Genomic DNA, 25840 nt, shown 5'->3' with positions numbered 1-25840 from the left:
GTTTTGGACTGTGTTTCAGCACTTCATCTTTATCCAACAATTGTGCTGAACGCTTGTGATTGTCAAAAAGAATCCATTTTTCATCACACTTCATAATACAGTACTCAGCCTCTTTTGTCCTTTAAATGTTTTCTTATCAGTGGGCATGGTGGCTCACACCTATTAATCCCAGCACTTCGGGAAGCTAAGGCAGGAGGATTACTTGAGGCCTGGAATTTGAGACCAGCCTGGAGAACACAGTGAGACCCCTTTGCTTTAAAAAAAAAAGTTACAAAATTAGCCAGGGCCTGGTGCAGTGGCTCACGCCTGTAATCCTAGCTCTGTGGGAGGCCGAGGAGGGTGGATCGTTTGAGCTCAGGAGTTCAAAACCAACCTGAGCAAGAGCAAGACTCCGTCTCTACTATAAATAGAAAGAAATTAATTGGCCAACTAATATATATAGAAAAAATTAGCCGGGCATGGTGGTACATGCCTATAGTCCCAGCTACTGGCGAGGCTGAGGCAGGAGGATTGCTTGAGCCCAGGAGTTTGAGGTTGCTGTGAGCTAGCCAGGCTGATGCCACGGCACTAACTCGAACCTGGGCAACAAAGCGAGGCTTTGTCTAAAAAAAAAAAAAAAAAATTAGCCAGGCATGATGGCATGCGCCTGTAGTCTCAGCTACTTGGGAGGCTGAGGAAAGAGGATCACTTGAGTGCCCATGAATTGGATATTACAGTGAGCTATGATCACGCCACTGCATTCTAGTCCAGGGGACAGAGTGACACCCAGTCTCTAAAACAAATAAATATTTTCTTATTAATCTTGAAATTTTGGGTATTTATTTCAGCATACTTAAAGGCTGAAAGATTATTTTCAAGGGAAAGATACTTGGGTGTTTTTTTTTTTAATCTGGTTTCAAAAAATAGAAACTAATTGTTGATCAGTTTAATAACTGGCAAAATAATCTTTTATTTTCTCTAGGCATATCTAAATGTTATTCATAGCATTTTCACATTTGAATTACAGTGCAAGCTATTAAGAGAATCTAATTCTATTTCTATTATGATTTCCAATTATAGGTTGAATCATACATATAGTCAACTTTTAAAAGAGACTGAAGTTTTACAAACTGACCATAAAAATTTGAAAAGTCTTCTGAATAATTCCAAACTGGAACAAACAAGATTAGAAGCTGAATTTTCAAAGCTAAAGGAACAATACCAACAGTTGGATATTACGTCAACCAAGCTGAATAACCAGTGTGAGGTGAGCTTTAACATGTTTAAACCCTGTTTTCTTCTTTTAGGCACCAAGATGTGACTAAAAAGTAAATGATCATATTATGACAATAACAGTATATATTTAGTGGAGTATTTCTAAAAGAATTTGGTCAGGGATAATTGAAACTCACAAGCAATTCAGAAAAACTTCCTGTATCACTCATTTCACATTTCACATTTCACCTTTTTTTTTACCATTAGTTCAGACTTAAATGTCCAGATACTTCGAAAATTATAAAATTATGCTGTATTTTTTTTTTTTTTTTTTTGAGACAGAGTCTCGCTTTGTTGCCCAGGCTAGAGTGAGTGCCGTGGCGTCAGCCTAGCTCACAGCAACCTCAAACTCCTGGGCTCCAGCGATCCTTCTGTCTCAGCCTCCCGAGTAGCTGGGACTACAGGCATGCGCCACCATGCCCGGCTAATTTTTTATATATATATCAGTTGGCCAATTAATTTCTTTCTATTTATAGTAGAGACGGGGTCTCGCTCTTGCTCAGGCTGGTTTTGAACTCCTGACCTTGAGCAATCCGCCCGCCTCGGCCTCCCAGAGAGCTAGGATTACAGGCGTGAGCCACCGCGCCCGGCCTATGCTGTATTTTTTTAATGAAAAATTGTTAGGCTGGCGTGGTGGCTCACGCCTGTAATCCTAGCACTTTGGGAGGCCAAGGCGGGCGGATTGCTCAAGGTCAGGAGTTCGAAACCAGCCTGAGCGAGACCCCGTCTCTACCAAAAATAGAAATAAATTAATTGACCAGCTAAAAATATATATACAAAAAATTAGCCGGGCATGGTGGTGCATGCCTGTAGTCCCAGCTACTTGGGAGGCTGAGGCAGTAGGATCGCTGAGCCCCAGAGATTGAGGTTGCTGTGAGCCAGGCTGATGCCACGGCACTCACTCTAGCCTGGGCAACAAAGTGAGACTCTGTCTCAAAAAAAAAAAAAAAAAAAAAATTGTTTACTTTTTGCCTGGCATGAAATGATAAACCAATAGAAAAATTAATTTGAAACCACATATAAATAATTACCCAGTAAAGCTCAGAAAGTACAGAACATTTATTCTACCTGTGACTTATAAAAGTCTAAATAAATTATAATTACTTCCGGAAGGTAGAGGGAGAAACATGGCTAATCAGCTCCCTAAAAACCAACAAAATTGGACAGATCTGTAAAAAACAACCAGTTTAGGACTCTGGAACTTCACCAAGGCATACAACAAATTAAGAGGCATTTAGTAAAGAAAAACTATTCAACTTTGGCAAGGAACTATATTTTTCTGAGACATTTTATCATGTGGCTTCTCCCATTCCTTTCCCCCTTTCTTTACACCTTGTACTTCTGACAAGGTACTGGGCAAGCTGTGAAAACCAGCAGTTTTCCTATTAGAGAAGACTGACTTGATTTGGAAGAGAACACAGAAAAAAAATCTCATGCCCGGGAGAGTTGTAAAAGGTCAACTGTTAGATAGCCTGGGGTTGAAATATTGGTTGGCGATAAGTAAATATTGGTTGGGCCAGTAAACTAATCATAAATTTACCTAAGAGTTCCAAGAAATGAGACAGACACAGTGGGTCTTGATTAGGTCCCATATATCACTGGTGGTCTGAAAAGCTGCTCTGAAGAGACCAGAGAGGGCCCTTCCTATCTACTCATCCCTCACTGCTTGTCACAACTTAAGTCAAATGTTAACCTTTGGCTGGGGCTAAGTCATATAATGGCATGATTTGGAGGGGGTGGAAAAATTAATCTGTGGTGTAAGAGGTTGGGATGGTAGTTAACCTTGGTGGGAAGGTAGCACACAGGTATTTCTAAAATGCAATTAATGTTCTGTTTCTTGATCTGGGTGCTGGTTTAACATATGTATTCACTTTGTGATAATTCATTGAGCTCTATGTCCACGGAAAATTTGTTCTCTTTTCTGTATATATGTTTTATCAGTTGTCTATTGACACAAATGCTGTTTAAACCTTAGCAGTAATGGAGAGTAAACTTTCCTCGTGAGTCTTTGAATTAGCTGAGCAGCACTCATGATATATGGCCAAGGATTTGCTCCTGCAACTGTAGTTAGCTGTGGCAGGTATGCTGATGGTCTCAGCTGCAATAACTCTTCTGTGTTCTGTGAGGTCTCTCATCCTCTAGCAGGGTTCCAAGAGATTGAGTGGAGTCACACACAAGGCAACTCAAGGCCTAGGCTTGGAACTGTCATACCATCACTTCCCCCACTTTCTCTTGGCCAAAGGCATTCCAAATTCAAGAAGAGGGAAGTAGATTCCACTTCTTGATGGAAAGAGAGAAGTCACATTGCAAGAGGGCATAAGTACAGAGAAGAGAATAAACACACTCAGTTTTTCAATGAATCTACACATATATTACATTTCAATTTAACAATATATGGATAAATAGAACCAACATGGTACAATATTGACAGTTGTTGGATCTAGTTGTTTATGATTACTTATAATATCATTCTCCCTAATTTCTATACCTTTTGAAAATTTTCAAAATGTTAGTTGTCTTTCTTTTTCCTTTTTTGGGAGGTGGAAGGGATATGTGTTGTTTGCTTTTGTTTTTTTAATACAGAATTCTGGGCTCTACTCAAGACCTGCTGAATTCAAATGCTGGAATCCAGAAATCTGTATACATGATGCTGAATTTCAGTCCTTGCAGCAATCTTGGGGGATGGAAGCTATCTGCATTTTGTACATCCAAGAACTAACTTGTACAATATTTCATAGCTACTTAAATAGAAGACTAGATACTTGAATCTAGCTTTTGGACTATAAATTAAACAGTTTTGAAGAAAGAAAGCAATATTTTTGACACTAGATAATTTATTATATGTTAGCGCCAGTGTTTTTGAGAATTAAGAAAATATGTAGGTACATCATGTAACCCAGTGCAGTCCATCATTATCACTAAAATAATCACGTTCTGATCAAAGTGCAATCATCTAATTGTTCAAATAGTGGAAGACTTAAGTCTTTTTGAAGTACTTTATGGTTTTCAGATGTTTTGGGTGATTTATGTTAAATGTTAATGTTGGTTTTTTGAAAATAAATGTTTGTGTTTAAACAGTTGCTAAGCCAACTTAAAGGAAATTTAGAAGAAGAAAATCGACATCTACTAGATCAAATCCAGACATTAATGCTGCAGAACAGAACACTATTGGAACAGAACATGGAAAGCAAAGATCTTTTTCATGTTGAACAAAGACAATACATGTAGGTACCAGATAATTTTGTACTCTGAAATATTACTCATGATTTTTTCATTACCATACCCAGTGGCAGAGAAAACTCATGCTAATTTTTCTTGATTTTCAACATATTTAAACATATTTTTTGAGTGCTTATATTCCAGGCACTATGTTAATAACCAGATATACTAACATAAAATTATTAATCTTGCTCTTAAGAAATTAGTAATATAGATGCTACGGCACTCACTCTAGCCTGGGCGACAAAGCGAGACTCTGTCTCCAAAAATAAAAAGAAAAGAAATTAGTAATATAAAGTGAGGAATACAAATAAACATGTAAATACAATAATTCTATAATGGAGGTATATGTAGGAGGCCATGGAAATACAGCAAATACAGGGGAAGAAGGAGCACTTTAGTCTAAGAGAGATGAAACGTGAGCTGAGACTTAAAAGTTCAGCAGGAGTTTGTTTGAGGAGGCATGCCATGCCAAGAGAGCAGAAGGCAAAATCTTGGAGGTGTGATAAAAGTATTTTGTGGTGTGGTATAGGACCTAAAAATTAATTGTTCTTGCTAGAGCAAAATTGAGGAAGAGGGGCCAGTATAGAAGTGGCTAAACAGTCAGGAGCCAATTCACAAAGGTTTTTTTTTTTTTGTTTTGCCAAACAAAGGAGTTAAGATCAAGCTACAAGAGATATGAGGTGGGAGGGGAGAGGGACAGGGGGGAGAAGGAGAGAAATAGAGAGCGGAGAGAGGGAGGGAGTTAACAGGGCTTAATTATTGATAATTTCTATCTCCATTGAGAGTAAAAGAATCTGGTAAAACTCAGGGATTTTGGCCTGGGCAGCTCAGTGGGTATTCTTTGTATTATACAATGATTCACCTTTACTAAATTCACCTTTCTTCCTCATGCCTCATAAATGAGAAGCACCACAGTATAATAGAAATAGCACAGTTGTTGAAATCAGATAGCTGATTCATATCCCAGCTCTTCCATTCACTAGCCATGTGACCAAAATTGAGTCACTTCATTTTTTTGATCATTAGTTTCTTCTTCTCTAAAATAGAGATAATGATATCTACTTCCCAGATTATCCTAAGGAAATACCTTTCAAACTTAATGTACATGTTGGCAAGTCAGGGCACATGTGAGACTAGGATACGTCATACATTTTCCTGAAGCATTAATTTTATTACAGAATTTTGGGGTAGAGAACATTATTTCTATAGTAACACACAGGTATATTATGGAGCAAAAGGCAGAGTTTGCATAAACTTATAAGATAAATGCAAAACCTCAAAGAAATTTCACTTTTGTGGCTGGCCACTTTGGACTACACCTTCAGTCCTTTCACAGCGATATGTATTCCTTTACTCTCTGCTATAAGAGGTATTTTAGGTTAACAAGCACTGAGTGTATATAAAGCTCTGGGCATTTGAGTCTCTTGTTCTTCAGAGAAGGCATTATCCAAAGCTTTGTTGTCTTGATATTCTGACCCCTGGTGACTAATGCATTTCCAGGGTGTCAGTGATTGTGTCTATATAATTGACTTCCAAAGATTATTTTAATCTATACTGATTGATTGAATTTAAATCACAAATATCCATCTTACATATCAGACATTTCTAGCCGAATGCCTCTATCACATGTGCCTAGCAGGAGTGATAGGTAGTTCTGAGAATTTGGAGGCTCCTAATGATATTTCAGTGGGTAAAAGGAGAAAAGAATTGGGCCCATGGCCTTCTGTTCTACAGACATCAACTTTTCAACTGTCAACTCTTCCATAGGCTTCAGTTCCAATCAGGTAGTTAATAATAAAGGTATAGGCTAGGCAGGGTGGCTCACGCCTGTAATCCCAGCACTTTGGGAGGTCCAGGTGGATGGATCGATTGAGGCCAGGAGTTTGAGACCAGCATGGGCAACATAGCAAGACCTCATCTCTACAAAAAATTTAAAAATTAGCTGATTGTACTGGCACACGTCTGTAGTCACAGGCTGAAGCGAGAAGATGGCTCGAGCCCAGGAGTTCAAGGCTGCAGTGAGCTATGATCACACACTGCACTCCAGCCTGGGAAACAGAGCAATATTCCATTTCTAGAATAAGAATAACAACAACAACAATGATATAGGCCACCTGCTAATAATAATGGTACAGCTTGCCTGCTATTTGTGCTGTGGTATAACTGTTAGCAATATTTGTTCTCAAAGCATCTTCTACAGAATCTCTCATACCAGCTCCTCCCAGTTCCCACCATTCTAATTCAGCCTTCGTCTCAACTAGACTACCCCCATTAGCCTACTGAATGCTTTCTTTATTGCCAGCCTTTCTGATACATCCTATTCCATCATTGGGTTAATATATCTTAAGCAAAGATTTCATAATACCACTTTATAGTGAATCTTTCAGTGTATCTGATTTCCTACTGAGCAAAATCTAAACCCGAGACTCCCTCATGGCTTATCCCCAGCCTACATTCAGGCTAAACTACTTAAATTAGCATTTTTATCTTTTGATCCTATAGATTATGGCCTTTTTCTTCATGAGGATATTTTTGGTCATCCAAGATGGAAATATTTTCCCTGTTATGATTTCCTGTTGTACTTTCACAGTGCTTTATTTTGGTGGTATTATTGCCTTGGAGTATTTTTTTTTTGTGTGTGTGTGTATATATATATATATATATATATATATCTTCTTTCTTGTACTATATTATAAGCAGAACTACTTATTATTTATCTTTATACATACTTTATACCTTCCTCATTATAAATGATCACTGATATTTCTTGAGTAAATATTATTCTTTGGCATTATGGATTTATTTTTTTTTTTTAAGAAATTACTTTGGTCTGTGATTTTTGATATTTCTCTATAATAAATACAACATAAAAATGGGACTAGGATGTGGTGAAGCTAGTATACTCATGTATTGCTGGAGTAAGGAAATAATTCTCTACAAGTAAATTAGGCCTAAATTCTGCCCCAAAATGCATTTGCATAAATATATGGTTGCAGGATCATTTATTATTTCTGTATAATTGTAAGCAAACTAAATACCCAACATTTTTATTTTTTGCTTATATAAATTGTAATAAATACTTTCCTTCATTCCAAAAATGATTTTTGAGGTACTAAAGATCCAAGAATAGGGAAATAACCAATGTTGATATAATATTTGTTTAATAGCTATAAAAAGTTGTTGAGAGAGTTCCTCTATAGGACAAGATTATATGGAAAATAAATAAATCCTGTTAAAGAATTAAAACTTTAAATCTTATATTCCTTTATTTAAGTAACTTGTAAATTTAAAGAAAAAGAGAAACATGGAAAATATATATTTTTTAAAGCTAGGGTCTTACTCTGTTGCTCGGGCTAGAGTGCAGTGGCATCATCATAACCTGTAGCTTCTAATTCCTGGGCTCAAGCAATCCTCCTGCCTCAGCTTCCTGAGTAGCTGGGATTACAGGCACGTGGCACCATGCCTGGCTAATTTTTCTATTTTTTGTAGAGACAGGGTCTCACTCTTGCTCAGGCTGGTCTTGATCTCCTGGTCTCAAGCAATCCTCCCACCTTGGCCTCCCAAAGTGCTGGGATTACAAGTGTGAACTACTGCGCCTGGCTATTCCATTGTTAATAAATAATAAACTCCTAGTTGTCAATCATGATAGCTGTATTTTTTTCTGTTTTGGGGAGAAGTTAGATCATAGTCACAAAATAATTGAATGTGTTTCACAGCTGTGCAAAATATCCATGTCCTAAAATATAATTTTTTATTTTTATAGTGATAAATTAAATGAATTAAGGCGGCAAAAGGAGAAATTAGAAGAGAAAATTATGGACCAATACAAATTTTATGACCCATCTCCTCCTAGAAGGTACCATTAACCAAATTTTATGAATTTTTATTTTGAAAAAAACTTAGTTTTAATATTGTGAAGACTTCTAAGTTTTTGAAGGATTAAAATATTGAATTTTAGACTGATAAGAATTTTTTTAATTCTATTAGGAGAGGCAACTGGATTACTCTAAAAATGAGAAAACTGATAAAATCTAAGAAAGATATTAATCGAGAACGTCAGAAATCTCTGACATTAACACCTACCCGTTCAGACTCCAGTGAAGGATTTCTTCAGCTTCCCCATCAAGATAGTCAAGATAGTTCTTCAGTGGGTTCAAACTCCTTAGAAGATGGCCAAACCTTGGGGACCAAGAAAAGCAGCAGTGAGTGCTTAAACTCTTTAAACATAGTATTGATTTAGAGTCCTTTCTAAAGATTTCTTTCTAAAAAATTTCAACAGTCCTTTGGGGCAATAGTCTGGTGAATGGAGTTTCTTTTTAATTTCATATAATTATAAAATTAATTGCATACTGTAATAGTGCACAACCACATGATTTTTCTGAGATATACCATATACAGGGATATCATCATTTGGCCAAGGGGGTAAAATACTGCATAAAAAACATTGAAATATTCCCTGGTCTTTAAAAAAAAAAAAAAAAAAACATTGAAATAAGAGCCAGAATACCTCTGCTACTTGCTAGTTCTGTTAATACGGGCAAGTCCTTCACCTTTGCTTCATACTTCACAGGGTGATTGTGACAGCAAGCGAGAAATATGTATAAGATTTCATTTTTATAATTATAACTTAATCAGAATACAGCATTTTGTAATGAAGTTTTAGCTTACATACTTTGGTATCAAATTGAATTATCTAGAGATTGTTTTGTAAAGGATCAATTATAAAATAAGTAGGGAGATAAAAGTTTGTATGTAAGCTTATGATTTAATTTTATTACAAATTTAGAACTATCACATTATAATGTTCCCTGTATAATTCATAGCCTTTTTATTTTGTTACTAGTATGCTTAAACAGTAAGAGCAAAGTAAAAGCCTAAAGAAGTGTATTTCAAGAGAAAGACAAAATAATTTAATACTAAGCCCTTTGAAGATGTCTAAGAAGTTGATTACTATCAGTGTTCTTACAAAATATATAAACAGGATACTTTGCATCCTCTCAATAACCTGTGCCACTAATTAAAAAAACACACACCTTTTTTCGTTAAATAGAAGATAAATGCAGGTGATTCCTCTCCCAGGGGTTGACTTTCCATATGGGCAATTCTCAAAGCACTCAAAACTCTATATACAAGGTTTTAGTCTCAGGTGAATTATCTCTGAAAAGACAATATTTTAGTGTATAGGATATTAGACATCATGGGTGTATTTCAGAAGGCAACTACAGCAGCCAAAAAACTAGAACCCATAGATAAGCAACAAAAAAACATTGTACACATGCACATACATATATAGGTTAGTCTCGAGAAAGCATTTAATTTTATATTCCCACATAAGATTCTTGTTACACTGGGTTTTTTGCTATCTGGACTTGTCTACCAGATAAATCTACATAAAACCTGTGGGTGAATATGAGATAATAAAAAAAATGTTTAAAAAAACCTGTGGGTATAGTTACTGTTGTAGAGAAATCATTAACTTTTCCTTAAAGGGTAGCAAATAAGTTAATTTTATGAACTTTAGATATAAAATATCTGTCATTAACTGAGAAATGGTAATGGGTATACTTAATTTTTTTAAATTAAAGGAAGATATTTCAATTCAGATACAAGAGCATATACCAGAAAAGTACAACAGTCTTTTTTGAAGACATCTTCTCTGATTAAGTATAAATCTGCCATTCTTTCATATTCTCTGCTAAAACATCCAAGATAAGAATCAGAAGGAAGCAATATCCTCCTCTTTTGCACTTGTTCACTTTTAGAATTTTAATAATAAATCTAAAACCCAGTGATACTAAAGTTCCCTTATTTCATTATGCTTTGGGAAATGAACATTATATATCTACAAACTAATTGCCATAATGTATCACTTCGTTTATCCTGTCCATTTTGGAGGAGTATCTGTCAGTAAAGTAGTTTTTGGCAAACAATTGAAAACAGAAACAAAAAAAAGTATCTAAATAAGATAATGTGTTCATGCTGCAACCACTCAGCCTTATTTTAGCTAAGTGTCCATTTTTATATTGCTTTCAGTTCATTTCTTTTTAATCATTGAAAACAGCTGTGTTTACCAAGTTTGAAAAGAAATAGGGCAACTTAAAAGCTTAAACGAATCATGACTCTTCTAATAGGGATGAAACAAGTTAAAAAGCTGTATGTCCATTGCACTGTCTTTAATCAATGGCACTTGTCAGTTTGACAAAAGACCTTTGATTATTTACAAGATGATAGCAAACCCTGAGAAAGAGCATGGAGTATATATAATAGAAGAGTTGTGCGAAAGTACCCGGTCATTGTATTCACGTATCCATTGTATCTGTGGCTGGATACTTTCCATACAGGCGTCATCTGTTTTAAGTCTTTATACAAGTTGTTTTCTTAAGTCCTAAATTACATTTCTAAAAGGTATAATGATCTTTATATTTCAGTCTTCCTAAAAATGTAGCTTAAGAATTGTTAGTGACTCTAGTGAACGTTTTAATTTTTGTCCTAATGACTCCCGTATTTGAGTGATAACCCCAACTTTTATTCACAAAATTAAAGTCACCCAGGAAGCCCTTCAAAATAGCTTAAAATGTTATACATATTTTTCTCTCATTTTTGCTTGCTTTGGGGTGCCTTCTTATCTTTTAGCTTTATCGGAGCTTAGTGCTAACATTTATTACTACTGTCAAAATAATTTTTCTCTTTCCCCCAGCCAACCTTCTGCAAAATGAATTTAACATACTTGCTTTTTCATATTTAGAAAGACTTTGGTAGAAAGAATGTATATTTCCATGGTGCTGCTGAAAATGCACCAGAATCTAGTTTAAAGCAAGAAGTAATTTCTTATTTTCCTTATTAAAGTCTAAGAAAATAATGAAAGTTTTTAATGTGTGTGTGTTTTTTTTTTTAGGGACAAGGCCTCACTCTTGCTCAGGCAGGTCTCAAACTCCTGAGCTCAAGTGATCCTCCTGCCTCGACCTCCCAGTGTTCTGGGATTACAGGCGTGAGCCACCGTGCCCGGCCTTTTAATGCGATTTTTTTAGTTTCTTTAGATTGTTTTAAACATCCCTTTGGCACCCTGATTTTTGTTGATGTATATTACTAAAATACTCTGGAAGAGTATGCATTTTCTTAGATTATTTTTGTTTTCCAAAATAAAACCTTACAATTTAAAAGATTAAGGAAAATAGAGGCTTGAAGAGCTTTGTACATTTTCATCATGTACACTCTGTGACCCACCAGTAACCCTAATTTTAAAGGTTTATGTTGACAACTTAACTAGGAAAATTGATCCCTCCATAAGTAATTTTAATCAAGTCATGTTTTTATAGGACTGTAGCCAATCCAAGCTTTCCAAGTATATGTTCCTCATCATTGTCTTCAGTGCTTTTCCAAGTATTTTAAAGTATCAAAGTACATATTTCATATTTCATTATCACTCAGCAGCATGAGAATAATAACTTTAATATAGCATACATAGCTGAAACTCAAACATTCATTTCTGTCCTTAATTTCAACATTTAACTCCCATCTGTTCTTCTCCCTTTTTTCTTTCATTTCCCTGTTTCTGTTTTTCCTCATGCTCTGACATTAAGTGGTTGCACTGAAAAGACTGCCCTTTTTGAGGAACAGACCGAAGGATAAAGACAAAATGAAGGCCTGCTACCGTCGTTCCATGTGTAAGACTTTATGACAGTTCAGCTTCTTTCAAATGACTACACTGGCTTTCATTACTAATTTTTCACTAACCTTTCTCTGGACTGTACCAATTTCCTTATTTTGCAAAGTGCAGTCTTCCTCTAATACAAGGAGCTGGAAGAAAATTTTTTCAAAACTGGCACTGAATTTGCATTATATGTATGTCCACTGATACATATACATGCATATGTTTAGTAATATATGTAATATACTTATAAATTACCAGTGCTTTGTAAAAGTTGGCAGAAAAAAACCCTTAATTTTATATGCCATAGAGATTTTTTTCCCAAAGAAATTTACTTAAGGAAAATACAACAAAACATTTAGCATTAGGAATTTATTTTCTTAATGAACCAGATTAAATAAATAAATAAAATGGCCTGTAACCCTTCAAAATGTTTGTCATTCTTTATATAATAAGATTCTGGGTTTTCTTTTTCTAAGTGGAATGGGTAGTTACATAATCACATTAAATGTCTGTCACTTTGGATATCATCTCTTTCAGGTTTTTATTGAATGGTATACTTATTTGATTCATAAAATGAATAATTTCTTCAGTAACCTGCTCTGACCAAGGACTCTCATTTTCAATAATGATGCTGTATAAGAACTGCTCTCCATCTTACCTTTATTCATTCCATTTTTGTCATCACAAAACCACCTTTTGAAGGCTTCTAATTATATTGCACATCACTGCGCAAAAGCATGGCAGTTGTACATAGTAAAATTTCTTTCTCTGTCTTTTAAAGGGGGTGGAGGTGGGATAAAAGTATTTACTGAAATTTATCAGCCTTTGGCCTACTCATTTCATTCAGCTGAATGCATGTCATAATTCAGATGACCTTATGGTTATAGTTTTTGATGTCCGTTTGCATTAATTCATGGACAAAAACCAGATCATTTATAATACAAAATAGATTTAAGAGCAAATACATTAACCATGCTGATTCATTTGCTTTCATTTGCATCCCAGCCATGAATGACCTGGTGCAGTCCATGGTCCTAGCAGGACAGTGGACAGGTAGTACTGAGAATTTGGAGGTTCCTGATGATATTTCAACGGGTAAAAGGAGAAAAGAATTGGGAGCTATGGCCTTCTCTACTACAGCCATCAACTTTTCAACTGTCAACTCTTCTGCAGGCTTCAGATCCAAGCAATTGGTTAATAATAAAGGTATAGGCCGTCTGCTATTTGCACTGTGGTGTAACTGTTGGCAACAGGAATTTTAGTTTGACTTTCCCCTGTGTACTTTTTTTAAAAGCAACAACCTGAAATAATTATGAAAGTTTGATCTGTATTTGATTTGGGGGAATTTTCAAGTCATATCAAAAATTTAAAACATTGTACAAATAATTAAAATCTTTCCTAGGCTTCCTTTCATAATAAACAGCTAATGAACTAACAAGAAAAGGAGAAGTAAACCAGGTAAAGGGTGAAAAAAGGAGGGAGTGATAGAAGTTTTTTATAAAAACCTAAAAGCACTACAGTTTCAGAGAACCACCCAGAACCCAGGCTCTTGCTTTGCTCTGCAGGATCACAGGGGAGATTGTTTCATTGCTTCTGGTGTTTTCCCTAAGCAAGTCAACTCTCATTAGAGCTACTGTTTCTTACTCCTAGTTTCTGGTTGAATCTATGGAATATGTTAAATCAAGATGTTTTATCATGATTGAAAAAGAATTTCCATATTCTGCATAAATAAAATTTTATTATGGAATTTTTTAAACAAAAATATTTTTATATTCATTTTGCTATTTTATGTAGATACTACATCCTTTGAAGACATAAGTCCACAAGGTATTAGTGATGATTCTAGTACGGGATCAAGAGTTCATGGTAAGATATGAACTTTATTTAGAGAGTACATATTAAATACAGAATGGGAATGCTAAAACTCTTGCATTGACTAGGTGAATGTGGCATTGCCAGCAAGCATGTTTTCTCTATCCTGCATCTCATAGTTACCTCTACCATTTCTTCAAACCTAATATTCGCTTTTGCCTCTTTTAAGATTATTTCTTCATCTAAGTGTTCTCTATTTTAGTCAAGGTCATTTATAAAGTATGCCTGCACAATCCTCAAAGGTAATTTTGTTACCATTTTTGTATAAGCTTAAAGTAATAAAAGTTACATTTTACCATTGGTTTAAAATGCCAATATAAAAATATATTGGTTTAAAATATTAAAAACATTTATTTTAAAGGATGAACTTTAAGAAACCCAATTTTCTTCAGTGTTATTTCAGATAAGATTTTGGTAAAAATCTTATCTTACCAAACTAAATTATTAACAATAAATGGATAACATGTTAAAGAATTTGTCATATATAAGCAGCATTTTAAGAAGTAGCATAGGCAGTGTTAACTGTACAATTGTTTCCCTTGTGTGGATAGGAATGCAGGACATTAACTGTGCAGATGCTCATATCCATCCTCTTCGTGGCATCTCTGCAATGTGCAGGGTTCCTTGTCTGATCTGTTGTAAGTGACCTAATCACTAGCATTTTGGGAGGACTGGGGGGACATGTCATTCTATTCAATTAAAACAGTCCTGGTATCCATCTAGAAATCATTCTCAAATCTAAATATGCACTTTATCCTCTTTTCTTTGAATCTCAACTGTTGTTTCAGGAGTGTCCTGTTCTAAAAATGTCTTACTGAACTATCCTGGAAATGCCTTTGCTTTCTAATCTGTAAGATTCAGCTCTCTGTGGGCATGCTCAGCCTGTGAAAGTATGCATGATTGCTTCCTCAAAGCATTCTGTGATCAGAATGTAGAGCCCATCAGTGTCATCAACCAGTTTTATCACACTGTCTCCTGATTTTTTCATTTAGCTTCAAGACCAGCCAGCCTTGATAGTGGCAGAACATCCACTAGCAATAGCAATAATAATGCTTCACTCCATGAAGTCAAAGGTATGCTGTAGGTAAATTTATTAATGTACTTCATCCATTTCCAGTATTTCAAAGTAGGAGATGGGATCAAGTTTCTGGGGTAAAGTATGAAATCCAAATCATCTATGTTTGCAACATAGTTCTTTGGACCATTTTATACTTCTCACATTGTAATACAAATGTATTTCAATGTATACAAATGTAAAAACAGGAGCAGTTATTTTGGTTTCAGTTTTTCATCTTCACAGATAAAAGTCTTATGTCATCTTTATACTTCTAAATTATTTGTAGGTCCTTATTTTATTTACATTTTGTCTTTGACATAAAAATGGCTGTCCTTAATTTTCTCATGATGCAGGTACATTGAACTCACATTATTCATATTTTAGAAATACTTTTAGCTTAATTTATCCACAAAAAAGGGGAAGCATTTTGCTTTTAATTTGAGAAGCAATTGTGTGTGTGTGTGTGTGTATGTTGAACAAGAGCTATATGAATGTGAATAGCTCATATAAAGAATTATTTCAAGGCTCATGCCTGTAATCCTAACACTCTGGGAGGCTGAGGCAGGAGGATCACTTGAGCTCAGGAGTTCGAGACCAGCCTGAGCAATAGTGAGACCCCATCTCTATTAAAAATAGAAACATTAGCCAGGCATCGTGGTTTGCACCTGTAGTCCCAGCTACTTGGGAGACAGAGGCAGGAAGATCTCACTGTAGCCCAGGCGACAGAATGAGACTCTGTCTCAAAAAAAAGAATGAAAGAAAAAGAATTATTTCAAGATTTTTTTTTCCTTAATTTTTTAAAATGCATTCCAAGATGAGGTTTTTATGTAAATGTCTGGAAACCTTGACTAAAACCTTTTTCCTTAAAGATATAGTGCCTCTCAGGTTCTGGAATTATTTAACCAATATATTACAGTTATTCTCTATAGTCCAATTTGTCAAATTATAATGAATGCATGCTTTATATATTATGAAGTTAGTTTGTCTCAGCTGTAATTTTATTTTATCATTAATGCTATGACTTTGTTGCAGTGATATAAAATATCTGATTTTGAGGAGGGGATTTTTATAATCGTGTTCTTACATGTAGTAGAAAAATATATTCTAAATATATGAAGATTTTTTCTGATTTGAAAATTTCAGACAATCTTATTTCTGTAAAATGTTACATAATTTGAGCCAAATTCTTCCATGGTTCTCTATAATTAGGAAACCATAAAAAGCTGTTTTCTGTCTTGATATATTATACAGTTTGCTACTGATCAAAATGAATCAATATTCTTAAATAATAGCATAGATTTTAGGAACTTTTATTCTAGAAGTTGTTAATTGGCATTTTATGTAGTTCCTCAACCTCAAGTGAGTCTTTTAAGGTTATATAGGCACCATACCAATAATGGACATCAGGAACAATCAGATGATTCAGACATTAAAAAAAAAATACATATTCAGTTTTTTACTTTTACTGGAATTCTCTAAGTAATTGTATTGTGTTTTTATTTGTCTTTCTTTATATGTGTGGTATTAAATTAAAAAAAAAACTTTTACGGTTATTCATTTAGGATGAACAGAGAAGCCCTTAAGTAAGTAATGAGGACTTCATAGAGAGGCAAAAAATTAGAATAGAATTTGTTGCATTTATAACAGTTTGTTTTTAATATTCTAAAATAATTTAAAATTCATACAATTATGTTTTGTTCTGAATTGTGAAGTGTTTTACAATTATTTGAACCTGAATTTTTAAAAATGTATATTCAGTCATTTATTTAATTTATTCATTTAACTCATCAAGTGTATTGAGTGCCTGCTTTATATGAGGCTCTGTTTAGGCTCTGGGTATTGTGGTAAAAGCAAGTCTTTGCCCTTATGGAGCTTACAGTATTTGTCAATTTGACAAAATAAGGAAGCAGACTATGGCAGACAATTGTTAGACTGATGAAGGAATAACATGGTTTACTAAGCATTTCTAAAAAAGTGTGAAAGTAAGTTTCCCTATTCATGTAATTAAAAGCCAGTCAACAAACATTATTATTTATATAGTATTAATCTCATTTTTATTATTGAAATCTCAACACACCATTTACTCCAAAAGCAGGTGCAGTTAATAGCCAAAGTAGGCCACAAAGCCACAGCAGTGGAGAATTTAGCCTCCTTCATGATCATGAGGCTTGGTCCAGCAGTGGTAGCAGTCCAATCCAGTACTGGAAAAGACAAACTAGATCAAGTCCAGTGCTCCAGCACAAAATGCCTGAAACGTCAGAGAGTCGAGCCTATCACAGGATCAAAACTGGTTCCCCCGGAAGTGAAATTGTTACTCTGCAACAGTTTTTGGAAGAAAGCAACAAGCTTACCTCAATACAGGTTAGTTTTATCTATGGTGACCTTAATTTAGATGAACACCTTAAGTTATATTTCTTTATATATAGAAACTTGAACTTTAGAGCTTTTTTCAGTTAAAAAGTGTTAAGAAATACCAGCAGTTTTATACTGTCCAGTCTACTGTATCAGAATAGTAAACATGACTGTATCACTAATGGACTTTGATTTTTTTTTTTTTAACAGATAAAGTCATCAAGTCAAGAGAATCTTTTAGATGAAGTAATGAAAAGTTTGTCTGTCTCATCTGACTTTTTGGGAAAAGACAAACCAGTTAGTTGTGGTCTGGCCAGATCAGTAAGTGGAAAAACCCCAGGAGACTTCTATGATAGACGGACAACTAAGCCTGAGTTTGTGAGACCTGGTCCTCGAAAGACTGAAGAAAGCTACTTCATTAGTTCTGCAGGAAAACCTTTACCAGGCACTCAGGGAAAGATAAAATTGGTAAAAGAAACTTCTCTGTCACGACAATCAAAAGATAGTAACCCTTATGCCACTTTACCTCGTGCAAGCAGTGTGATCTCCACTGCCGAAGGAACTACACGAAGGACAAGCATCCATGATTTTTTGACTAAGGACAGTAGACTGCCTGTATCAGTTGATTCACCACCAGCTGCTGCTGATAGCAACACCACTGCAGCATCTAGTGAGTACCGTTTATACCAGTGGTCCTCTCACACACTTCACAGTTCAACATATGCTGTAGGTTCTTGTGCCCAAGATACATTAACTACAGGTGTGCCTGAGTCTCTATGTACACAGGCTAGAAACTCAAAAACAGAAAGGTCACATTTTCTAAACCAAACTTTTGCCACTGTTAATGTGCCTAGTGATGCATTTGGAATATCAGCAAAGAATAGCATAGAGTCATTTACTATGGCTCATTCATCTCAGCCATTTTTATCCCTGAATACAGAATTAGTTAGTAATATAAGTGGGTTACCTCTCAGGCCAGTCACCAGAGTAACTGACCAGGCTTCTGCCTCTTTGGATAAAGCTGCACAGAAAGATAATGAACAGTTTTCTGATAATCAGAACTTCCGTAACAGTAAACCACAGTCTTCTGTGAATAGCAATAATCTTGTCACTCCTGCATGCCTCTATCCTGATAACACAGAAGCTGCATTGTTGGTTTCTGAGGATAATCAAACTGTTTGGTATGAATATGGTTGTGTATGATCAGAACTGCACAATATGATATATTGATGTTATTTGATATACACTGTGCTTCTCTAATCTGATTTGAAGAGCTGCTGTTGAAAAGTATCGTTTGGCTAGGTTTATATTTTTTATTTTAAATTGTTGCATAGTGTTCACCTGTACATGATAGCATGTATATAAATGTGAATGTGTAACCACATCAAAGTCTGCATGAAATATTAATTGCATTGTACATTTTCTGCATGCCTTGAAAAACCTTAAGCATACATGCTTTTTTCATTCACATTTTTTATTGCCTGATAAAAGATTGTTACATTGATATCTAGAAGCATGTTAAAACAGTTGCATGCTACCTTACCAAGAAGGCATTTCCAAATCATATTTGCTTTGTTGCTTCCAAGAAAGAATGTTCATATTCTCTTTTCCTCCCTCTTTCTCCCCTTTGTCTCTCACATTCTTCCTTTCTTTTTTTTCAGAATGTGTACTTTATATTGCACATGTACAGTATTAGTAAGGAAAGTATGTAAAAAGATGTCATTTTCTTTTGCCATTTAATTATGTTATCTGTCCTGTTTTCAAAGAAATAGTTAATAATTCAGTTTAACACTATATAGCAAATATCAACTAATGCCCATATTTATAAAACATTGTTCAGATTTAAAACATTGTTAATACTCATAAATTTAGTGTTATTCCTAGAAAACCCTATCAAATTTAAATGTGACTTACACAGTACCCTAGGAGCATTTGTATTACTTTTATTTCTTTGCACTCTTCTTCATCTGATAAATATGAGAGCTCTTTCCTTCAAGACGACTTATTTACTTGGAAGCAGTTAACAATAGTTTTTCTAGTTCTTTTTTTATATAAAGTCAAAGAGAAATAAACCAAGTCGCATTCATTGTGTTGAAAATTTGTATTTTTACTTCTATACCAAAATGATACTAAGTTTACAGAGTGGTGAAAATTGTTACTTCTATAACTATTAGATTATATGTGTATTTCCTTAAAACAATTTTTAAAAATACATTATGCTAAAATGTAAAAAGTAGGACTTGTAACCATTTAAACAAACAAGTATGTTTTTAGTAGAACAAATTTTAGATGATAAATACAAACTCTTTACCTTGTCATAATAAATACAAACTCTAGCTAAAAGAAAAAACCCATATAAGAGAAAATATTTGCTAATTCCAATGTCATGAAATTTTAAATGACCTGTGTTCATAGCATGTTTAAAGTTAACCAGCTAAATTTGAATCACTAACTCCCAGAATATTAAAAAAAATAATAACTTGTAACCCTGATTCAGTTACTCCTAGAGGAGTAACTGATTTTGGTTAGTAATCATTTTGATTCAGCCTAAATATTACTGATAACTCAACCTGACACTTGGAAGGAATGTCTTAAAATGTAACTTTCTAAGTGGGAAGGAAACTGCTATTTTATACTTGTTATTGTATTAAGTTGTTATTAGTTGAACCTAAGGAAAAAAATCTGTAGAGAATCTTTGCATAATGAAATATGTGTCCTTTGTAAATTAAGATATCCTCTTGTACTTACACAAGATCATTTTGGGGACTAGGCTCCTTCCATTTATATCTTTTTTTTTTTTTTTTTTTTGAGACAGAGTCTCACTTTGTTGCCCCGGCTAGAGTGAGTGCCATGGCGTCAGCCTAGCTCACAGCAACCTTAACTCCTGGGCTCAAGCAACCCTACTGCCTCCGCCTCCCGAGTAGCTGGGACTACAGTCATGCGCCACCATGCCCAGCTGATTTTTTCTATATATATTAGTTGGCCGATTAATTTCTATTTATAGTAGAGACAGGGTCTTGCTCTTGCTCAGGCTGGTTTCGAACTCCTGACCTCAAGCAGTCCGCCTGCCTTGGCCTCCCAGAGTGCTAGGATTACAGGCGTGAGCCACTGCGTCTGGCCTCCATTTATATCTTTGACCACACTTTTTTTCTCATAGCCTTTACTAAAAATGGTTCTAGTGCAGGTAATCAAATGAGCAGAATCAGAAATTTTTCATATTTTTTACTACCACAGTATACCTTCTGCATGAATACATCATTCTATCTTATTGTCAATTGTGGCCCAGTCCTAACAATTTAAATATTTTTGCTGTGAATATTCTCCCTTTTCTTTTTCCATAACCTAGTAATAAAATATAATGGTAGATATAGCTGAGATTAGATGGGGGCCATATATGACACAGATGTCAATTAGTATTATTTCTTTTCCACATTGAGTCAAAGATTATTTCACAGTTGTTTCAACCTTTTAGATATTATAAATCTGGCCATAACACTTTACATTTAAAATATTGACTGTTTTCATTCCAAATACATTGAAAAATCACACTACTATATTAAAAACTGAGTGATTATTTTACAATATTAGACTTACAGGAAAGAAGTATTTTCCACCCAAATGGCTACAGGTACATATACAGCATGTTTTCAAAAAGAACATATATTCCAGGATCAATGGGACATGGTATAACAAAAAGAAAAAGAGAGAGAGAGAGAGAAAGAAAAAAGGAAAATTATTTTTAAAAAATAGAAAAAAAAAGAACATATATACTGTGCATGTAAGACAGATATATAGCAGCATGTCCATGTGTATTGAGGACTGACTAAAAATAGAGTCTAGACTTCCTCCAGAAACCACCATCTGCTGTGGAGTCAAAGTTCCCCCAAAACAGCAATAGTTCGTTACCTACATTTTTTTCATAGCCCCTGGAATCAAATTTTTATCAGTAGCAAAAACCTTAAAAATCATGGAACCAGTATTTCACAAACATTAAAAAAAGTCACAATAATACTTTCTGTAAATGAAATCTTACACAGATGCCCAAAATTAAAAAAAGAAAAATCCTTAAGATAAAAGTGAAGCTACTCTGACTCAATTAAGCCATTGCACTTATTTCTTCTAAGACACCTCCATAAATATCCTACAGCTTCACAAATGATTTGAAAAACTATCTGAAGATTTAGTACCCTAATTTTAAATATGATGAAACTGAATAGCTTTCAAGTATTCCTGGCCTAAGTTCTAGAAATTATACCCAATATGATTTGTGTTACATTGTAAACATATTCTTATGCATTGAGTCCCCTTTGACTAAACCAATTTTTGCTGTATAAGTAAGTATATTATTTTCCTACAAAACATGCCTGAGCCCTGGTTTTCTTAGTAAATAATACAGATATTTCATGGTAGATGTTTGTGCTGCTACCTGCAAGATTGTTTTTACTTTAAAATGGTATGGTGACCATTCAGTAAATAAACATAGTAAGTAAGCCTGTCTGATGGTAAGAGGGGAAAAAATATTAGTGTTGTAGGTTTTTTTAAAAGTTATAGCTTTCCTAAGAATATTATTTATAGCTTTCAAATGTAAAGATCAGTCATTAAGTATCGAGATGTGTGTCAGATTAATAAATTTCCCAGTTACAGATTTTCTTCTCCTTGCCCTACTCAGTGAGAGCTCTTTAGTTTCTTCATGAATTGTATTATATTTAACCTTTGATTAAGTAACATGAAATACTTTTCTCCTGCAGATGTGGACAAAGTACAAGAAAGCAGAAATTCAAAAAACAGGTCAAGGGAGCAACAAAGCTCCTAATTCTATTACCCCACTACATGACATGTGGGCCAAGTGGTGAGTTTCCTGCTTAAAATGCAAATGAGATTAGCCTCATTTATACAAACTAACCAAATTAAGTATGAGAACAAGTGCACATTGCATTAACAGATGTAAATATTGCTTGCTTCATTCATTGACTTTCTATCCTATTTAACGACTACAAGAAGATTAGCTTGTTGCTGCAAGTTTTAACCTATCAGTGCAGGGAGCAGATATTTTAAAATTATTTTTTTTCTCAACTTAAATTTAATTTTACTAGTGAATAATGTTCGAGGAATTCCCTTTTTTAGTTTGAAGTCTTTTTGTGGTAGGAATACAACTTCCCCACAATTTTCTTGAAAATTGATGAGAATAAACTAAATGCCTATTGTTTGAAGAGCCACTCAAAGAAAAATTATCTCTGATTTCTGTCACTGTCTCATTCCCATAGAAATATCTGGTGCATGCTGTTCTTAGAGTGGCTGTCCTATATTTTATCTCTCTCTTATCTCTCTTATATTTTCTTTCCTCTTTCTACCTTCCAACTAAATACAGAGAGAAAAGTGTCCTTCAATTTCTCAGTGTGAAGCCTTTATTTCTGAAGTAACAAGACACCTAGCAACTATAGGAATCGTTTTAAAAAATCTTTAAGGAGACTTTTAACAATGCTTCGTGAATAGAGCAGGCAAGAAATACAAACCTTCATTTCTTCCTTGAATCAAGGAGCACTACTGGATTCAACTGCCAAAATTTTTAGAAAGTTTTAGGACCTACTATACATTGTACTGTTAAGATCTACAGAATAAAGGACGTTCTCTCGCTAAGGACCAAGTGTTTTAAGGTCAAGTGTTTCAAGAAGTACTCCAAGAACAATCTACTTCTTTCATCATTTGTTTCATGAATTTATCTATGTTTGCTTAATGCTTCTGCTAAGTATTAGCCAAAATCTAGCCATTTATATTTAGTTGTATAAATCTAAATTAAATGCTGTAGTATTTTGTGGAATGTACTATATATCAAGATACAGAGAAAATTGTTTTGGCATGTCAGAGCCTTATTTGGTTAGCAGACTGCATGTGTTGGTACTTTTTTTCTTAAAGCCAATTATTTTGATGCACTTCAAAAGAAATTCAGTTTATAAGATAAATCTAAAAGATCCATAATTAAATAGGAGTTATAAAATTATAGTGATATTAATCTTTCCATATTCCCCATTAAGCAACACTAAGCATTCATACATGGATCCAAGGTAATTAAAGTGTTTTTCTGAAACTTTTTTTTTAGTAAGATGGTTTTCCAACAAATGTTATTCCTAAGATGAAGCTCTTCTGTTTTAAATCATTTCCCTTTTTTGGTATTGGGTTATGTATGTGTGTTAGTTTTTTTAACTTGAGAGCTGACTGTTGCTTAAGAAGTTTTCTTATAGCAAAAATAATGTAAATAATTTACTATAATCTGCATTTTGCCAGGAGCTCATTTATTATTAAGGTTATCATTTATTAATAAGAATTTTTGGTTTTGTCCTTTATAATACATTAAAGTTGATAACTCTTATTGGTACTTTTGAAATATTTGTATGCATTTGTTACCTTTAAACATTTGGAAGAAGCACAAAAAAAGTAGATTTAGTTAGTCCAGGGAAACATCAATTTTTTTAGTAGTTCCAATTTTATATCACAGTTTTATTTTCTTATGAAATCCAGAAAAATGCATTGATACTCATTAATGCAGATTCATTATTAACATAAATATCAGAGTAATCTTTAAGGTCTAAAGTAAAAAAGACATTGACTATTTTTTATTTTAACAGTACACTTCTTAGGCTTTAATTACCAGCTCAAAAGAACTTTTTGGAATAATTCCATAGTGTGTGGTTTATGAATTAATTGTGTGTTTCATCAGTAACCCAGTAGCCATGGGAAAAATCAGTGTCTGTCTCCCCTAACCTCTCAGTAGGCAGGTATCAATATTGTGTTCATAGTCTGCTTTCCAAAAGACCATCAGTAAAAAAGAGACATAGCATGTTTAGTTGACGAGAAATTGTTGAAGTGGAAGTTAGAGAACTTGAACTTATTTAATTCAATGCCCCCATTAACTGAGGCTTCACCATCAAATGCTGTTAAAATTAAATCATTTTGAAACTCTTGGATGAAAGGTGCTATGTAAATGTAAATACAAAGGATTCTTACTAAAATACAAATATTGCACACAGAAATATTTAAAACCTATTCTCTAGACTTTGAAACATCTTTCTTTCCATCATGACTCCCTGGATTCAAGTATCAAATTGGTAATGGGTATCAGGGCAGTTGAGAGACACTTGCATGTAAAAATGTAAATTCATTTTTAGGTGGATAAATTGAAAGTAAATGTAGAAATTATGTATTAGCTAAAAACAGTAAGTAGGTAACTTAGATTTATATTAGCTAGCATCTAATTTGCACAATTAGGATACATCCAGAAAAATTACTGAAAGTTGAAATTTAGTGAGTGTGAGGTGGCCCAATGAGGATGAATGATAATACAGCTTGCCTCTCTAGGACACTAATATCCTAAAATAGAGAACCTGCTGAGTTAAGCACATTAATGCTTGAAGTAGAAAATGCTGAAAGACAACCTGTAAAGTACTAAATCTGAGTAGGTTGACTCTGAGAAATACAATGAAAGAGACAACCAAGGGAACACATTGAGACTGCAAAAATAAGAATATTCTGAATTATGTTCATCACTTTCTTCAGACCATTTCAAGAAAGTACTGGATAATAACCACATGAATATTTTATTTTCTCCAAGATACCTTCAGAAGCAAACTTTGTAGGAAGCCACTCTTTTCCCTTATTTAAACTGTTGCTGCTGCCAAACAAAATAGTAAAGCCAACTGGAAACTAACTGGAGCCTGACATGCTTTTAATTATCCGGCTCTATTCTAAATCAACACCTAAACCCCTAAGGAAACTAAAGAATTCAATATACAGGGTAATAGCTTTGGCCCAGAGCTACAATAATGTGCTTCAGATCTGGCCGTGTGAAAATGTTTTGGTCCAAGTTTTTAAATTGGTGGTTACCAAAGAGTTCACAAAACAGGTTTGTATGTAGCACCTTTCATGCAAGGCATGGGTAAGAGCCTATTTAAAAATCACTGTGCATATTACAGAATTGCAGCCACCTCAAAAATGAAGTACTGCAGCCTGTGCTGTCTTAAGGGTTTATGTCAGGAAAAAAAAAAAGATACTGTACCTAATCTGGAATTATAATGGGGAGTAATAATGTATGCTAAATGACTTTTGTATCTTAAGTTACGTTTTATGAGAAAAGTGGTGAATTTTTCTGTTTTTCTTTTCAGCTACACTTAATCCTGAGATGTATTTTTTTCTTTAAGCCTTGAATGAGTAATACAAAAGGAGCCCATTTTATAATATAAACCTTGATGTACGTGTTGAGATATTTGGACAGTGAAAATGCCTTAAAAGGAATGCTTATGGATAAAGTTGCACTTATAACACCCTTCAACAAAACCTGACTTTAAATTGTCTTTTTCTTTTCTACTAAGGATTTTCTTTTTCAGTGTTTGCCATTGTACTTGTAACTGTTATTAAATACCAAATCAAATAATATAAAA

At 34.3% G+C, this 25840-nt stretch overlaps 1 protein-coding gene across 18 annotated transcripts in view; it reads left to right on the top strand.

Moving 5' to 3' along the window:
- Window positions 1-25840, top strand: part of CCDC88A (coiled-coil and HOOK domain protein 88A) — a 120963-nt gene extending 95123 nt beyond the window's left edge. For 6 of the 18 annotated variants that reach the window (XM_076000771.1, XM_076000769.1, XM_076000770.1 and 3 more), the window contains 11 exons: window positions 1060-1246; window positions 4333-4478; window positions 8240-8332; window positions 8464-8678; window positions 12057-12140; window positions 13133-13333; window positions 13922-13993; window positions 14551-14637; window positions 14992-15072; window positions 17149-17417; window positions 17619-22127. In XM_076000771.1, coding sequence (XP_075856886.1) covers window positions 1060-1246; window positions 4333-4478; window positions 8240-8332; window positions 8464-8678; window positions 12057-12140; window positions 13133-13333; window positions 13922-13993; window positions 14551-14637; window positions 14992-15072; window positions 17149-17417; window positions 17619-18611 — 2428 coding nt within the window. In that variant the 3' untranslated portion in view covers window positions 18612-22127. Of the gene's footprint in view, window positions 1-1059; window positions 1247-4332; window positions 4479-8239; window positions 8333-8463; window positions 8679-12056; window positions 12141-13132; window positions 13334-13921; window positions 13994-14550; window positions 14638-14991; window positions 15073-17148; window positions 17418-17618; window positions 22128-22156; window positions 22258-22776 lie in introns of those variants that run through there. The other 12 variants (XM_076000782.1, XM_076000781.1, XM_076000785.1 and 9 more) reach the window with 10 other exon arrangements.

Source organism: Microcebus murinus, chromosome 3, assembly GCF_040939455.1.
Source record: "Microcebus murinus isolate Inina chromosome 3, M.murinus_Inina_mat1.0, whole genome shotgun sequence".
Classification (NCBI taxonomy): Eukaryota; Metazoa; Chordata; class Mammalia; order Primates; family Cheirogaleidae; genus Microcebus; species Microcebus murinus.
The sequence above is the reverse complement of the archived record's forward strand: the minus strand, read 5'-3'. Positions and strand labels throughout refer to the sequence as shown.